Source organism: Poecile atricapillus, chromosome 6 (assembly GCF_030490865.1).
Source record: "Poecile atricapillus isolate bPoeAtr1 chromosome 6, bPoeAtr1.hap1, whole genome shotgun sequence".
NCBI lineage: Eukaryota > Metazoa > Chordata > Aves > Passeriformes > Paridae > Poecile > Poecile atricapillus.
In genome coordinates, this window is record NC_081254.1 from 28704941 (window position 1) to 28723497 (window position 18557).

Consider the following 18557-nt stretch of genomic DNA (forward strand, 5'->3'; position numbering starts at 1 on the left):
CCATCGTGGTTAGGCCCAGACGAGGGGGGCTGCTATAGAGATGACTTGTTATTCGAAAAGGTTTATTAATTGGCTGGGGTACACTTTCCCGTTTTATATCACCCGACAGGGCCTATGTCTGATGAAAGACTGATAACATTTTTCTAGAGGTGCTACCAGGGAGGAATTAGAAGAGTACACATGCTTTTCCCCTTGTCCTTGGCGTTTGATGTTTCTAAACTATTGGCGGAGTGTGAAGGGGCCGGTATTGTTCATTCTTTGCTGTACAGCGCCTCCTTTACCAAGCGCGGCCCGCGGGACCACGCCGGGCAGGGTCAGGCGCACCCCAGCCACCTTGCCCCGAACAGGTGCGCCCGAGCCACCCTGCCCCGGCTAGGACACAGGGCAGAGCCGCCGGGTTTCTGCGGGGCGTGGGTTCCCTCCTGTCGGGCAGGTGCGGGCGGAGGAGGGAGGGAACGGGCCCGGCGCCCAGGTGGGGCCGGACCGGGGGCTCCGCCCGCCCCTCCCTCCGGCCCCGCCAGCGTCTCTGGGGCTCCGCGCAGCGCCGGCCGCCCCCGCCGGTGGCCGCAGCCCTCCGGCAGGGCGGGCTCAGTCGCAGGGGGTTGCCTGTCCCGCCGTCGCCAGCCCGGCGGGGGGGCGGCGGGGGGAGCGCGGTTGTCTCCAGGGCCGGTCCTCTGCCCCCTCCCTCCCTTCTCTCTGCCACCCTCCCTCCCTCCCGCCGCCGCGGCCGAGGGCTGCGTGGCCACCCGCGCCTCCCGCTGCAGGGGCCGCCCCGTATGGTCCCTGCCGCTGCCATGAGCCAGGCCCCGGCTCCCCGCGGCGCTGACCCGCCGGAGAGCGATGCCCGCAGCGGGGCCCCCAGCCGAGGGATGCCGCCGCCGCCGCCCAGCCTGCCCCAGCTCCTCCACAAGTAAGAGCCGCCCCGCGTTCCGCCGCGCCGGGAGGGCGGGCGGGCAGGCGCGGGTCGTTCTTCCTCCCCGGTGGCGGTGCCCCCCTTCCCTCCCCCCGCGCCCAGACTGACAGCCGGGCGGGCGGAGGGTCGGCCCGGCACCGGCCCTGGCCGTGGCCGAGCGGTGCCCCGCGGGGCTGAGCCTCTCTTCGCCGTGCGGGTGGCGGCGGGCCCGTCCCCGCTGTTAAGGGCACGGACTCCCCTAAAGACCGGCAGTGGCCTCGCTGCCCTCAGAAGTTTTCTGCCCGAAAAGCCGACTCGTGTCGGTTTCCCGAGGGTTCGCCCCGGCACCGCGTCTTCCGCGCCCGGGAGCTGGGCCGGGGAAGTTTCCGTCTCTTGCCCCGCGGCGGTGTTTGCCGCCTGCCCGGCCGCCGTTCCGCTGCTGCGGTCCCCTCGGCAGGCCTGGAGCGAGGGGCTCGTGGGGTTCCAGAAGCGATCGCATCTCTGCAAAGCTATCACGGGAAAAGTAACCTGTGCGGGCTTGGAAGTCTTATTAATGAGTGCAGTGATGCGAATGGCATTTTGCTGTTTCGTTTTCCACCCAGAAAGAGGGGGAAAAGCACTTCTGCTACACAGATGCAGTGATGCCAGTGATACTTATCTGGCTAAATGAGAAGCTTGAAGACAAACCGAATGCTCTGTAGTTAATAGGTGAATCGTGAATAAGGCCTAAGCTGATGATCTGTACTGATTCAATGTGGTTGTGTGCAGTGTATCTGATTTTTCCCCAAGTCATAACGTACTAGAAGAGGTAAGGGCTTTTTAATCTGCTAACAAGTACCCGGCTATGGAGCTATTAGAATTGCCGTCTATTACTTTAAGATTTGCTGCTTGAGTTGACGAGCAGGACACTGGGTGCTGCGCAGTGGCGAAGGTTGAAAACCGCTTTCGATATCATGTCCCAGACCGCCAAGTGGACTGAGCCCGTGTGCGGCCCGCAAGCAAAGCCCGAGTATGACAAAGCACCGAGGAGCTGCCACGGCCATGCCGCTGGGCTTGAGCTGCTTTCCTGCAACAACCCCTTCAGCAAAGGCGCTGGTTTAGGCATCTCCACTATCACTTTCGTAACAAAACCCAACAATGTAACTAATGGAGGAAATGCTTTCAATTCTCTCACATTTGCAAAATACACACATGTATAGAAATAATAAAGTGCAATGTATGCTTTGACGTTACCGCAAATTTAAAGTATGAGCGCTATTTTAAATTGGGAATCACATCAGCTTTTATAAATATGTAAATAACTGGATTTTCAAACCTTCTGCAGAATGTGGTTCATAAATTTTATACTTGATTTTCTTTTAGTCTGTTTGCTTTTAAATCATGGTTTGTAACTTAATTGTGAAAACGTTCAGGGTTCTTGTTACCTACATTTTTATTTCTGATTGGAAATATAGACTTAGAGATTTACACTGAAACACTAATGGTGTCTTCCTAAGTCCACTGGGCTGTTGCTGTGGTACGTGTGAAATATTGTGCAACCACAGAGTAATTTACACTTACTCAAAATCAGTCTTACATTTTAAACTACGGTCTCTAAAGATGGCCCTTATTTTCTCAGAATCACCAAGACTTTATATGGCTGTTTTGCAAGTCAGGTAGATCTTTTGAGAATACTTCATGATTGTCTTTCTAATGTGGTGTGTGATATGTATGAAGGCATCACATTCTTGCTAGTCATGCTTCTTAGCAAATTATAGGTAGGAAAACTCTAAATGGTTTCCTTTAGACCCTACCTTTAATGGAAAGATTTGAGAGATGCTGTGTTCTGAGGGTTCTTTGTCATGTTAATGTAACGCAGGGTGGCAATCATCGAACATCTCCATCTAAGGTCCTGCAACTTGATCATACAGTTTTGAAACCATGTGGTGTAATTTGGTGTGCGCCTGTTTACCTGACAGTTAATAAATGCGCTGAATTGGAAATGCAGGCAAATTATACTTTGCTTTGCTGATAATAAGTTGGTATTTTATAATCTAAACCGAATGTTCAGTGAATGATTGAAAGGGAGATGTTAGGGAATATCCAAAATTACTCTTCCAAATTTATTTCTAACACGCTAGGACAGGTATTATGACTGGTAAAATACAATGGAAAGGAAGGCAGTGATTCTCCTACAAAATGAAGTCATGGTTTCATTATAGGGAAGAAAACACTGATCTTGTTTTCTGAGCATTTTGTTTTTCTTGACTTTTTTTAAACAATTGCCATCTTTTTGCTTTGCGAGCTGCAGTAAACGAATGTGCAGTTGCAGAATACTAGTTCAGAGTCAAGTAGATCAGCGTATTCTGTCGTGTTTAACAAAACATCTCTGTTTCAAGTCTTTCATTATAATATAGTATAAAATATGCATTTTTCATTATACCATTTAAACTTTGAAAGCTCTCTGGATTCCTTCTTTCTTCCCCCTCAGTAGTTTTGTTAGGAAGGTTTACAGATGTTAAGTGAAGAGCAACATAATTTTAGAAAATGGCTTCCTACATGGGCAGCTGATAAAGCTTCACTGTGAGTGCTGAGCTTTGAACAAGGTTTAAAATTTAGTGAAACTGGAGATCTGAAATATCTTAGCAGCTACATTGGCTGAACTCATGCAACACAGGTAGCCTGTACAATAGTCTTTAAATGCCCCTCCGCTTTAACATTTATATTGTAATTTTAATATAAAAGTATTACTAAACTTCTACTTTGAAATTCCCTGTAGTGTCCAACTACAATAAGATATAAATTGAAATATGCTCTCTACACGTTGTACTTTTTTCCCCGAGTGACAACGTCAATTGAGTTGATAGTAGAGGTCAAATGATAAGATTTACAGAGTTAAAGCATTCCATCTATGCAAGTTGTTGTGATGTTTGATGGGAAAATACTTCTTATTTTCCAAAACTAAAAGCCTTATTGCAGGCGAAGCCCTCAAGCTGTAGAGCTGAGAATGAGAAATTGCTGGGAAAGGGAAACCAGAATTTACATGCTTCAGAGGATGACTTACAAAAACATACCCTTCTGTATGAAGTAAAGTAGAAGACTGAGAAGATCAGTTGTGATAGTGTTGGCCAGTGTTCATAACCAGTTTCTGCTGCAGTTGTGTGGAAGGAGTGGAAATGCAGGGTAAGGTCTGTAGTGTCAGCAAGTGAAACATGTATTGGATATCTCTGAAAAGACCAATGTGTATTTGGAACTGTTGGCTTGGTTCTTTACCCCCTCTTTTGGTAAGTCTATGAGAAAATTTATATGGTTTGAAAGTTTTGTTTATAATTTGCAGTTGCATTGCAAAATGTGATTTTATAGATGACAAATTTTAGTACCTGCTGTTAGATTGGCTGGAGTGGCTAAGCAGCATGAGAGACTCATATTAATAATTCCAGGTGTGTGATTCATTGCAGTCTGAGGGAGCAACTAGCTGGAAATAACTCAGAGAAAGGTCTGAGTGGTGGCTGTGGGTTAACTATAGAGATGTTGCATGAGGAGTGCTTTCTGTGAGAGTTCTTGCTGAAAACATTTGCCACAAGCAAACTCTGTGATTATCGGAGACCTCATTGTATTGAAATCCAACTCTTTGTATGCTTTTGGTTCTAATAATTAGTCATGGGTCATATCTGTCCAGTGGAAATGGAGCAGTTTTTAACTCCCTGTGTTGATATAGGAATATATGTTTTGTTTACGAATTGAATAAAAGGCAGCTTAAAACAATGGGGGGAAAACCAAAGTTAATATTTTTTTTCCTAAGGGGTTGTACCCTGGAGATTTTTAGCTCCTCTGGAAGGAAGATGGAATTTCCAACATCTGCACCCACGTTGTCATCAGTTTGTGCCAGTTCTGGGGGCAGAGAGGAGGAAGCAGGCTGGTGCTGAGTGCTTTGAGTCCTTTATTTCCTATAGCAGCAAGGAGAAAACTTGTTGGGAAAAATTACCTCCAGTTTATCTTTTTTTTCAACTCTAACCCATTATGTTAAACATGTGGGGTTTTTATTTGCATCATTGTTTGTTTGTTTTGTATAGTGTGGGATTTTCTTTTTCTTTCTGCTTTTCCTTTTTTTTTTCCCTCCCCAAGTCAAAGTCTCTCAGGAGAGATAAAATATGAAATGTACTCCCATTATATAGATTAGTCATGGCAAATAGTTTGGCATATATGGCAAAGGCTAAGCTGATACTTAACAAGGAGAAACACTGGTTTTACTGTTTCTCTTCTTACTGTTACTGATACAGGCTTTCCGTGCTTATTTCCCTTTTAAAGTACATCTCCAAAATCTCTGTTTCTTCTCTACCTCATAGGGCTCTGAAAACTCATGAAGTTTGTGTTGAAACAAGTCTAACAGCCCTTAGTGGAGAAGAAAACAAAACAGAGGGGGCTGTAGTTGTCTTAGCTGAGCAGCTTTACCAAAACAAGGGACAGGAGCTGCAAAAGCAGCATGGTGTGGGACTTGCCAGGGAATGTGGGAAGTAAACCCACATTGTTAAGCTCCTCCTTGTGTTTACCATTTATTGTCTCTGTATATTAGGAAACACACACTGGGGGAAAATGCAGTTTTTTCTGGAATTGTCTGGCTTCTTGCTTTGTAATTATTGAGACTCTTCTTACATCTCACCTGAGGTTAGAATCAGGGCTTAAAATGCCAAATGTGTGTGCATGAGGGGACAGGGACAAATGGAGGGTGCTTCACTTTTAAGTTTAGCTGTTTTCCAAAAGTAGCATCAATGATTATAATTATCTTCAAGTCATGTAATTAAAATGTCTTTTTTATTTTTTTACTTTAAAATTTATTTTCTTTTTTCTTGGATGGAAAACAATGACCCCTCCTTTATATCAGCTGTGACCCAAAGGTTAAAGATGACTTAATCATGTGGGTGTTATCTGTTTTAAACAAAAATGACTGAAAGTGTGGAGTTTGGGACTTGGGTTTGTTCTACTTGGTTGATTTTTTTCTTTAATCTCTAATTTAAAACACAACAGTTTACTGGCAGAAAGGCAAAATAAAAAGATAGAAGAGAGACCACAGAGGTACAAAAGCAGAAAGGGGTCAGACCAAAAGAATTTAGAAGGATTGTGTTGCATGCGAACATTTCCAAGTAATCTGACTTTTATTATCAGTTATCAATCAATTCTTAGTTGCCCAGAAATGTCAAATTTTGGTGGAGAGAGACATAACAGCAGTGATGCCAATTTTAGTGAAAATTTAACTAATGCATAATTTATAAGCAATGTAATAAGTGACTTCTGGAGTACAACACATGGCAATGGAGTCCTCTTCAGTAAAACTCAGTTGCCTGGATGTTGCTTTTTATTGGAAATTTAATATACTGTTCCCATCAATGGGAAGACTGGCAAATATGTTTCTTTAGTTTTCCTCTTAATTCACTACTTGTTCTTTCAGAGCTGTGTGCATCTAACAGTAGGAGTTGTGTGTGCCCTGCTGAGCTACTGCTATGCTGTGGTGCTAAAATCTTCCTGTTCGCATTAGGAGGAAAGGAAAACGGAGATGGGAAAAACCTTAGTAACCAGTCCTGATCCTTTCTGGAGGCTATCAAAATGGGAGGAACTAGATCTACAAAGATATTTTTTTACTTCATGGAAATGGTAAAAAAATTATTTAGGAGGGAAAAATGGGTTATTTGCATGAAATATTAATTTCAGTCACTTAAAATAATCCTTCAAATAGAATCTGCTTTCTTGGAAGAGTAAGTTATCTTGATTTTTCTTTTATTTAAATGAATTAATTTCATATGACGTGCAGCTGGACACTTTATCAAACTGACTTTATTCCCCTGAATATACTCCTCCCTTTTTTCCTCCTCTTCATCCTTTGTACCATTTTATAGTTGATTTAAGGATGTAATCGCTCTGTTAGCCTCTGCCCCTCTCTATGTCCAGCTGCTTTCCCTTTGTCACGCTAATGACCCGTCACAGTGGAGCTGTCACTTGACACAGAGGGGTAAACCAGAAAACGTCTCCCTTTGGGCTTGAGAAACGTTTAATATCTGTCCTGTTCTGACAGCTCAAGTCTAGCCCGTTTTACAAATGCCTCTTGCCTATTTAGAAGAAATGCTGAATAAATGCATTGGGTATTCTGTTGCAGGAAGGGGGCAAAGGCTTGTTTTCTTAAAGGATCAGTAGGTATGAGTGCACAAGCAGCTACTTTGTATCAGGCTAACTGCATTTCTGGGTGTGTGTATGCAAACTTGTGAAATGGGAGTTTAACTGATATTGAATATGCAGCTAGTGGTACAATTATCTTGTGCACAAGATAAAGGAGGACGTATTTGGTATTAGTTTTCTCCATGTCAGTGTTGGGAGATGAGCTGAACAGGCAATGAGCAGGACCAGGGTGGAGTTGTTCTTTGCGGCTGTTGCATGAACAATGCAGTTCAGATTAATTCTTCGTCATCTCCGTTGTTTAAAGATGTGCAGCTGTCCCACCAGCCTTTGCAGGGTGCTCCAAAGATGCCATGAGCACTGCCTGACTCTGGGGGTAACAGGAATCTGTGAGGAGTAGTCTATCTCCTGCAGTTTTAACTCTAAAGCCCGTCTTATGTGAAATCTTAATGATGATCACTCCTTGGAGAGAGATTCCACTTCTGGATTACTTCTTCCGAAGAAAAGACAGGAACAGGATAAGGAAGTCTTTAACTCACGTTTCCTTGAGGAATGTATTCTGCTGGCCATGATGAACAGAGAAAATGGCATTTTGGGCAGGTTATGAGCGAGCTCCCTAGCAGCTTTCTGATCACTTGGTCCCTTCTCTGACTTACCAGCTATTGAGATAACAAAAGTGCCTGGTGTTATCTAGTCTTAACTTTCATCAATTTGCCATAAAACTTGTGATTTTCTGTAGATTAGGATGCAGAGTTTTAGAATTCAAGCTATGTCAAGTCTCTTGAATTTGGTAGTGTCAAAAGCTACAGTTTCATGTGTCATGACTTTGCTTTTTTCCTGGATGAGCAGAGATGTGTGACTTGATGGTATCTGTGAGTTAAGACCACTTTGGAAATGTGCAGGAGTTGCAGTGCATTTTTACTGGTATTTTAATATTTGTCATAGGAAACAGGCTTAAGTACCTCTTCAACAAGTGGCTTGATGGCTGACATTGCCTTTACTGAGATAACAAATACAGTCTGTTTCTGCAGGAGGAAAGCATATTTTTGTCTTTGCTGATTAACATGTTTTCCCGCTAAGAGAAGATGTGCTAAGTAGTTTTATTAGGTTGATGACACATACACTGACCAAATTTTGCTGTTCTATTTTTGGCCTAATTTTTTAAAAAATATTTTTATAATGTCTTTCTCACCCTTCTTTCTGTTCTTCTTGGAAATAGCGTGAGAGCAGATTAACTCCTGGTACAAAGAAGGTTGCTCCAGTCCCTGCAGAGCTGGTCACAGCTATGGGTATTTGCATGATTTGCAGTTTGAATACTATTCCAGTGATTGTCAGAGGTTTCTTTTGCTCCTCCACATAAAATTCTGTCAGAGTTTATACGTAATTCAGACTAAAGATGGCATTTGGAGAAAAGATGACTGTCATCTCCTGAAACCATAGGGAGAAATATTAGTGAACTAGGATGAGACTTTTTTGCGGCCCTAGGCTCCTCTTTATCTTCCAAAGTCTTCCATTAACACATCTTAACATTCACACCCTTGCTATCCATGTACTCTGAACCATCCATTTGTGTCCCTCTCATGGCACATTCTTTTAAGGTCACCTACAGTTTTCCACTGTCCTGCCAACTTACAACCAAGCACTGGCCTCTTTATTTACTGCTTCATTCAAGGTCATGTTGTGTTGTGTAGCAACACCTTCTCTTGGTGCAGACAGGGCTGACCCTTTTGTTGGCACCTTCTGTTGACTCTCTCAGATGAATCAAGAGGTCTGCCTCAGGTTACTTTGCCATGTATTACACTTAGCAAAGTGTCATTATTACATCTAGAGGTGAACATGTAAGAACTACAGACGAATAGTGACTGCGATGGTGATATAGGTACCTCTGTGGGTGGCATGGGCAAAAAGGTTCATAGGTAAAGTGTTGTAATAAAATAATCAAAGTTATGTGGTACTCGAATCCAAGTCAACTCATTTTCTGTACTTGAACGTACCTCCTCTTTCCCAGCTTCTGGTGAATAAAAAATAAAAGAAATGCTAATTAAATACTCCAAATTTGACAATGAAATTTAAATTAACCATGTCATGTATCTTTGGTAGATCAGACTTCTAAAAAACATGGGATCATTACTGTTCAATTTAGGTTTTGTGCATTGCAGAGTACTAAATGGTTGAATTTCCTTCCAAATAAAACAAAAGGAGTTCAATCAAAATTTGCAAGGGCTAGAAGTAACTTTGTCATTTTGTGTAGATGGTTAAAGTATATCTGTGCAGAGTAAAGTAATATGTTTTTATGTTATAACTATATAATTTATTGCATTACATAAATAATGTTAGGTGGTCAAGAGTTTGCTTGTCAGTGGTAAATAGGACTTGAATTCCTCTTTGGATATAGTGTGTATGCTATGATCTTGTAAAGCCTTATTCATACACATGAGGATTATTTATGTGTATAAGGCTTTAAAGGATCAGATCCTATCATCTAAATTTGCAAGGCTTCATGACTCTTTACTGTTTGTTTTTTGGGGTAATTGCTGACAGAAGAGACCTAATGTAGCAGAAACCAAAGTAAATAATAGAAACTTACATTGCAGCATTAACTTCCCTTTTTAAAAAGGGTATGGATCTGTGCAAGGAGGAATATGCGTCTGTGCTCCTTTGTGGTGCTTAGTAGCATATTAGAGGTCTGACATGTTTTCAAACCAGTACTCTGGAGTGTTGAAGCCTCACCAGCTGTAGGGATTTGTAGAGTTGGAGAGGGGTCTACAAAGAGCCCATCAGTTCCTCTGCACAGTGCTGCCCTTACAGGGGGCCATTGCTGCTGTCTTCCCATTTGTGCTGAGCATTTGAGAGAACTAAGGCATGGTCTTGTATCGCTCATCTAAGCTGGCTATTTGCTTTGCTTTCTGTGTAAGTTCTCAGGATTTTTTGTTATTTTTGCTGCCCTTTTTAAATGGAATAACATGAAAATAGCAGATACAATTTTAGAGGAGCTTTTATAAGTTTTATAATGATCCCTTTTTATCCCCATCCATATGGCAAGAGCATAAAATATCAGCAAATAATATTATTTTCTGGATCGCTGCAAAATTTATAGAGGGAATCTGCTCTTAAACTGCAAGACAGCAGTTTTTAGTCCTTTCAGTGCAACATACTGTCTGTTACTGTGTATTTTGGCAGCACTTGTAATCTCCTCCTGCTCTGTAAAAATATAAGACCCTTTTATACGAAGATACAAACACTGAGAAAGGAGCCTCTGCATGCTTGTCTTATTGGTCTGTGTAGTATGATAGATTTTCCTTATACCCTTCTCTGAAGCATTAAAACTTACTGTTTTGCTTTGACATTTCTGTAATTTCAAACTGTATTTTGTAGAAGTTGGTAGCAGTGTTCAAAGCCAAAGACTTGATTGGCAAGTTTTAGCTGCGAGTAAATTTTCACAGCTGATCCATAAATCCCCCACAGACCATTAGGAGCTTCAGAGCGGCTCTGGCAAACTCCCCTACAATAATTGTAGTTTTAAGTTTGTTATATTTAGTTTTCTCACCTCTTAGCTGGATGCCAGGGGGACTCACTAGAAGTAAATCAGCTCTGTATCTACTTTTTTCTCCAAGCTAGCAGTTTGCACAAATAGCACAGCGTGGGAGGAGGGCTTGCTGGTTGGCTCCTGGTGGACAAAGCAGAGACTGACCAAGAGTGTGATTTGTGACAAATGGATCTGGGGTTAGACATTTTAGTAATTCAAGGAAACTTGGAGTACAAAATTTTTAACCCTCTACCTCCAGACCCTGTTCTTAAAAAATAACAAAACCATCAAGGGAGCAGGAAAAAATGCATCTTCAAGCTTGAACATGAGAGAGTTGTATACAACTGTGTGAGACAGAGAGGCAGCTTTTAATTTAAGTTCCCTGAGGTAATTGTACTTATTTATCTGTAGTGAAGCTGGCAGAGTGACCAGCTTTTAGGAGTCAGCACTACTCTAAGAACAGAACTGCATGGGTGGCAGCAGTGGCGGCAGCAGGCGCTGGTGGTGGGAGTATTGCTGGATCACCTGGAAGGCACCTTGGAGGACACATCCCCCTCACATGCAGAAAGCCAGTGCTGTAGGGACTGCATGGCATCTTCAGTAAGTCCTGGAGAATGCTTCGTATATAGTACTGCCAGAGAGCCTAATAAAGCCAGAGAGGTTCCTATCATTCCTCTGCATTTAGATCCTGCTGGTTGGGCTCTGAAGCAAAACTTAGATTTAACTGCTTGTTTTAGCAGGCAATGAATATTTCTTAAAAACTGCTTTGCCAAAGACGTACTTGCGCCTTCATGGAGTCTGGTCTATCACCTTGCTGAAGGGGCAAGAGGGCTGTGTAGAAGGAAGGTGTGTCTTGCTGGTAAACTCTTTCAAAGGGTATTTTTCCTTTTTCAGAAGATATAAAAATAAATATAATGTCTCTGTCTTCTGCCACAGAAAACCAACCTCTCACACCTAGAACCCACGAACGATTTGTTCACTCAGGAGAGTGAAAGAGAAGCATTGTCTGAATGATTTAGAAAGGGAAATGAAGAAGAATTGGTCTTTGAATTTTCAATATTTTTATTAATTTAGAGCAAGAAAAGCAGAAATTTCGTTTATATTAAAAGCTCTTTCAAACAAAAATGCCTTCATGGTACAATTTAAATTTAAGAGGTTCAGAAGCTTTGTTGATTAGAGTCTTGTTAGGGTAACGAGAGTAAGTAACTATAAATAGTGATGCAGTGAGTGATGATCTTGTCCTACAAACTTTGTGTTGAACTTAAGCAGGAGAAAGTAAAAATATCAGCCAACAACCTTCTTGCAAGGGAGCATCTCTAAAATGGAGGGGTCTTCAGTAAAACAAAAGGACTTGGTCATCTCTTCAGTCTTTAGTTTCAAGTGCTTTAACTTCATTTGTTGCAAGAAGTCAAGTGGAAGTTGTCATTCCAATGGTGGGGATAGAGTACTCTTGATGCATGGGTCTGTTTTGGTATCTGACACTTAAACTAGAAATGGTAGGAGTAATAAGAGCAAATGAACTCATTTCATGTGTACAAATGAAATGCAGAACACACTTCTGCTGGGAGAAAGGACAGTGACCTTCATCTGAATAGCATAATGGAAAAAAGTTTTCAGAACTGTATGGAACTTCTGACATGAATTGGGATTGGGTTAAGTGGGATAGTGAGAAAAAAACACATTGTGGTAATTAAAAGTGCAAAACTGTGTTAAGATTAAAACTAAAAGGTATCAGTTATATAGGTGCAAACAAGCCACACACATCTTCCTAGGCTCACCTGCCTAACTGTTGTGCTCTGCTTTATTTTGCTTTATTTCAAGAGCTGAATGGATGGGAACCAGCATGGCATGGTCCTTCTGTGTTTTTGGACACACAGTTCACTAACACAGTGTGCTAAAGATCATAATGGCAGGGCATCCTCACCTAGGAAGTGCTGATCAGCAGGGTGTTAATGCAAACTTCAACTGACTGGCATTTCACTTCCCTGGCAAATAAAGTTTGCAAATGCTTATTTACAGAAGGAGCTGGAGTGAATCAATGGTCAGTATTAATGCATGTGCAATTTTACTGATGAAGCCTCAGATGAATCTATAAATAAATGCCAAATGTAAAAGGGGGGATGTTTCTGAAGTTTTACTGCTGATCGTTGCTCTAAAATACAAGCAAGGGAATGTAACTGTGGGAAGAGGACGGGAGACTCTAGCAGGCTTGTTTTCACTGCAGGATTAACTCAGACTCTTGCCTAGGTTTTAACCATTGTCATCTATCAAGAAAATTAGTCTTAGTTGAAAATGTGCTTTTGTGGCGCCTGAGGATTTGGGGGAGAATCAGACCTTCACTTGCATAGCTGACACTTTGGGAAGAGTATGTCAGAAAAATAATCTACAAGGTGGTTTGCCTTCATTTCCACCATTCGCCGAAGGACAGAAAAGTTTTCAATGTGATGCTATTGAACAAGAAGAATTTCAGTCCTGCTCCACTGTCAAAATTTGCCAGCCTGAAACAGTGTTGTATGTATAGGGACCTGCTGTGGGGAAGCTTTTGCTTGGATTGGGTTAATCAGAGATGTCAGGAAGGTGAAGCGTATGAGGGAGTTATACGCAGAGGAAGAAGCTTTCTTTATGTGGGAAAAGTCTATGGTCTGTGTTCTTCTCTCAGCTTCTTTGGGAGAGCCTAGGCATTATGCCAGCATTAACTCGAACAATATTTCTCCCCTTCTGCACCCACACACCTTTCTGGTTGGTGTGGACTTTTTTTCCCCAACTCTTAATTAAAATGAGAATGAAGTTAAGGTGCAAACTCAATATTTTTCTTTTCCCTCCTCATGGTAGAAACCTACAGCTTTAGTAATTGCAGTAGGTGACTAATGGAAAAACAAGGTGTCCATTCCTGTGTGGATGTTATTTACCTGTGAAGTGGCCAGAGCAGTCCGGACATTCTCTAACTTCTGTGTATGTCTTTGAAAGTGAAGTGATTTGAAGAAGCAAACCAGAACTTTTTCCTGATTGAAAGGGTGCCTAGGCTTATGTAGGGCCACAACAGGATATTAATAGAACATACTGCATTTCCTTCACATAAAAATACGAAGGGCACTTTGCTGAGAAAAAATCCTGCTGTCCCTTTCTGTCTTTGGGACCAGCTCATCACCTAGCTAAAATTAAAACATGAAGTCAGGCAGTTCTTGCTCTCTATTTTTAAACTGCTTCAGCATATGAATGTGAGTGTGAAATCTTTCTTTAGGCCTCTCTTAACTTAATTACCTGCTTATTCAAAATATTCTCTTCTCAAATTACTGAGCTATAATTATATTAATCTTTTCTGTAGACACACTTCAGCTACTTTATGTTTGTTTAATTAGTTTTATGCTTAATTTGTAGTTCTGTTATTATTTACAGTGATGGAAACCTCATGGTAAGTGTTTAAAATATATTTTGATATGTTAAAAAATTAGCAAGTGGATAAGGTTTTTTTATCTGTTCCATGTGTTCTTCTGGAAAATATAATGAGAAAGTGCACCTAAAAAAAAGGTATTCAAATTAAATTGAAGCAAATGTCTTTTTATTCTGTCATTTCTTCACATATTTTGCTTTGTGTGAGGTTATCTCTAATTTTATTTTGCTTTTATGTCTTTTCTTTTGTTTGTGTGAAAGGGGTGATGTGATCCCAGAACACGAGGTGCAGTGGAACTGCTTATATACCATAGATTTGTACTGTTTTCTTCCCAATTTAGATATACTGAATTCTTTCTGCATTTCAGTGAGTTGAAAAAAAATCTGTGCAACTTCCTTTCAAACTGAGCTACCTTTGCTTGCCTAGAGCACTGCTGTTTTCCAGTGGCACGGTGTCAGCCTGCAGAGGGTGTGCTTCCTCCTGCAAGCCCTCCTCTCCCAGCTCAGTGCCCATACCACCCCGTCCATGAACACAGTGTTCGGAACCCAGCGCTGCACCCAGAGGTACCAAGGCAAAAGGTTGTCTCTGTTCCCTGTGGCATTTGTCCCTTGACTACTTTGACTTTCAGCTGTTTGAAGTGCGGGCTTATTCCCAACTGATCCCTGTCACTGGAAAGGACACTCCTGAGAGAACACAGCGCTTCTTGGCGTACTTGTGTCACTGGCTCTTGATCCTAACTATAGTGCAAATTGAAAAAAAACCTTCTCAGTGTTTTCCTGGTTCCTTTGCTTTTGTCAGGGGAGAGTAGCTGTGACGTCGGAGATTTTGGGAAGTTTTTCCTGTGGTTTCCCATGTCTGGCTAAGCAGTGATCAGGCTCCACTGTGTGAGGTCCTTTGTGTTCTGTCAGGTAGATGAAACTGGGTGAAGTAATCAGTTTTGAAAGGCATTACCTTCAACATCCACATACTCCTGCAGCACGCATGTGGGAGTCTATTTGCACTCCTACCCTTGACAGCTAAATGAGTAAATGGCTTGCTGCAAACTGTCTTTAGGGTGGCTGGTACCTGGGCATGGCAGTAAGTGTGATTACGTCTGCCCAGGCAAATCCTACTTGCTGTTCTGACTGCTGGACTTTCACACATCTTCCACTTACCAGAAATACTGGAGATTTCATAGATTTGGATATTGGATGACAGTGGATTTGTATCACTGCTGAGAAACATGTTGCTATTCACAGTGGTTGGTGAGTATAGTTAGATAGCCAGACAGTGATGTTAAATAACACAAACCAGGAATTACAGTCTTTTGGATGCGTCTTCCCATGCCATTCTTGGAACAGTTTGCCCATTAATTTGTTCCAAGCTTCCACCCCCTCCCTGCCCCCTCCAGAAAACCCTTGGCAAACCATCCGTTCTGTAAATCCTTCTTCCTTGGCTGGCTGCTGTCTCTCTGTTCATGCTCTCCTGTACCATTACCCATTTTTTACTTCAGATTGAAAATTTGTCAGCACAAAGCATATGACATCCTGTAAAGAAATACACAGACAGTTTATTCTTTCAGAAATGTAAAATTTAATTTTCAGACTTAAATACAGATGTGATATTCACATAGACAATTATTTTTTAAAAATGATAATTACATTAAGAGATTGTCTTTTCTCCAACTGAGACTGTAGTCCAGTGTTTGAAATGCCAGACTAACAGTACCTGCAGAACTTCTGCTTCTGTCATCTTTGTCTGCATCTTTTGCTGCTGTTTAGCTTTCTAAACTGATTAGTTTTGTATGTTTATTTTTGTAAATGAGTTAGTGAAACACATGCTTGACAAAAGCATCTTGGCAAAATCAGTGGGTTTTAATGGTGTTCACATACTTCTGTGCTTGAAATGAAGCCTGAAAAATTTGTCCTCTGGAATGTTACATTATGTTTTGGCCACTGGAAATGAAGCACCTGACAGCATTAAGCTATCAGAAGGATTTCCAGTCATGGGCAAGCAGCCATTATGTATATGTTGATCCACAGTAGGAGATCTGGACAGCTTTTGATTTACTAGTGCTCATCTGTTCAATATGAGCTGGCGATCAGGATAGCAATTACCTTCAACATTGATTGAAGAGTACTGAAAAGGGAAAGAGAATTTTATGCTTGCAAGTCTAGAAGAATTGCTGATTGTTCTTCTAGATAATCTTAAAAGTACACTTCTCAAGGTGGCAAAAATAACTATTTTTGTAATGTCTCTGCCTGTTTAAAAATATCTTATCAGTCTTATTTTAAAGCACACTTTGAATTCTATAATGTCCTTTTCAATAGATGGGATTAAATAACTGGAGAATTAGAAACTGTATCTGTTTTTTAGCATCTTGAGCATTTGTCCATTTGTTTGAATGCTGCAGAGTTCACATAAACAGATCTATTAGCTGAGCTAAACATGTGGGTTTAAAAAGACTATAAAAATTCTTACTTTTTTTTATTTGGGCTTTAAATAATTGTAATAGTAGACTTTATTTGAAGAATTTGAAGCATCTTTTTATTCCAAAAATGGCACATGAAATGTATTTAGGTGGCTAATAAATCTTAAGAGCCAGGTCATAAAGCACTTTTCACTGAAATTAATAAAAATAATGGCAAAATTCCTGTCACGTGATCTGATTATGAAAGCAGACTAAACAACTTTCTTGTGTAGTATATCGTGCAGGTGGAATAGAAAACATCTTTCTCTGTGTTATTAATAGAGATGTGTGTAATACATCAACATTTTTATGTGCGCATTTGTTTTTTGAGGGGTGTGTGTTTGTGCATTTCTATACAGTTTTATTTGTGTAAGGAGCTCCTGATATAGAAATTATGCACAATTTTAACTATTAATATTAATAACCTTTCCTAATGTATAAATACCCCATTCTGGTCTCCCACACAGCTGCCGTGTCATCCAAAAAGTCCTGTGCTCCTTTCACCAGAGAATTGTGTAAAATCAGTGTTGAAGCAATGATGTATATGATAAGCTGCATTGTCCAAAAGACCTCTTGGTTTCTTACCACATTTCTGGGGCTGCCTGGGTCAAGGCATTGATATGGTAGAAACTGACTTTATATTTCAGGGCGCAATTTTAGAAACAAATGGCTTTCCTTTTTCTCCAGTTGAGATGTCAGATTATTGCCTGACCTCTGACATGACCTAACTTTTACAGTAATGTCTAGAAAGTGCTCCTTCTATAGGTTTTACCACATTTGTAATAAATTTGTAACAAGGTTAGCCTGACCTGATTGGAGAGCTGGAGATCATGGAAGAGTTGAAATTGTTGTATCAATGTGGCTTTGTATGGAGAATGTGTGTGTTTATATACATATATATATATACAGACAGAGATATATTTTCTTGAACTGTGGACGATCATCCTGTTGCATATTTCCTTGGGGATGCTGAAGTCTTGGAAGTAAAATGGGAATGACTGCCTGGGAAAGCCAATCCAGAGGTTTCATTTACCAAGCTCTCTGCAGGTTGCCCTGTTAAAGGCTTGGCTTTGTCTTACTGGAAAAAAATATCTTAAGGAGCATGGTGGGATTTGTCAGCCCAGGGCTATTTGTAAAGGGGATTCACTGTGAAACTAAACTGCTGCTTGTTGTTCACCCTTGTTGGCTTTCAGCTGTGGAACAAGTTTCACAGAAATGGATCTAAGGGCTGTTGTGCAGACTTTGCTTGGCATGTTAGAAGTGGTGCTTGTCCCTTGCTGGCAAGGAGCAAGGATGGCTTCTCTTGTAGTGAGAGCAAGCCCTGCAGCACGTGCATCCCGGGCCAGAAATAAGCTAGGATGCTGGACATTCGGCGTGGGAAAAATGGGTGACACTAAAGGCAACTGTGACTATACAGAATACCATGTTTGTCTGACAAGTTGCTCTGTGGTGCATTCTTAGGGCAGCATTTCTCTTCAGCAGCTGTCCATGAGCAGTTTCTTCTGCCCGTCAGCACAGGACTAGTGGATAGACCAGGAATAATCTATAGCCCCTGTGACTGCAGTGGCTCTGCCCACTGCCAGCCTGTCCCACCCACTCCCTGAGAAAGTTACCCAGCTTTCTGTGTTGTTTTCTAATGCCTTCACTCTTTTGAGTCTTTCTGTACACCTAATAGAGGGTACTAACCAGACACTGGGGAATGTTCAAATTACCTTGCTGGTCCTGGAAAGCTCTATCCCAGTATGGTTTCTCTGAGCTGACTAATCCACTGCAAGAATGGATTTGGCAAGAAAATTTACCAGTGGAGATTTGCATTGGTACATAATTGGTTAAGGATATAAGCTGAAAATTGAGTTTGTACCTAGGTATGGTTTTTATTAAGAACAATATCCTACTTAGGATTTCAGTAACATATTTTACAAATCACTCTTCAGACACTCTTTCTGGAGCTCAAACAGCATTATAAATGAAGAACGGATTCAGGAGGCTTCACAGTATTAGTGATATATTGTAATGCTTTCCAGATGGTAGAACATGATGTAATCCATACTGCCCAGTTTGTTTCACTGCACTGGATACTGTTATATGCAGTAAGTAACCAACAGAGTCTAAGAAGCTCATCAGGCTGTTATGAACAATAGCTGGTTAATCCATA

The 18557-nt window shown here is 41.4% G+C and overlaps 1 protein-coding gene across 6 annotated transcripts in view; it reads left to right on the forward strand.

Moving 5' to 3' along the window:
* The first annotated feature begins 576 nt into the window (after positions 1-576).
* RBM20 (RNA binding motif protein 20) overlaps positions 577-18557 on the forward strand; it is a 103175-nt gene continuing 85194 nt past the window's right edge. Inside the window, exon 1 of one of the 6 annotated variants that reach the window (XM_058840741.1) lies at positions 577-910. In XM_058840741.1, coding sequence (XP_058696724.1) covers positions 777-910 — 134 coding nt within the window. In that variant the 5' untranslated portion in view covers positions 577-776. Of the gene's footprint in view, positions 911-3874; positions 4156-13945; positions 13975-18557 lie in introns of those variants that run through there. The other 5 variants (XM_058840739.1, XM_058840738.1, XM_058840740.1 and 2 more) reach the window with 5 other exon arrangements.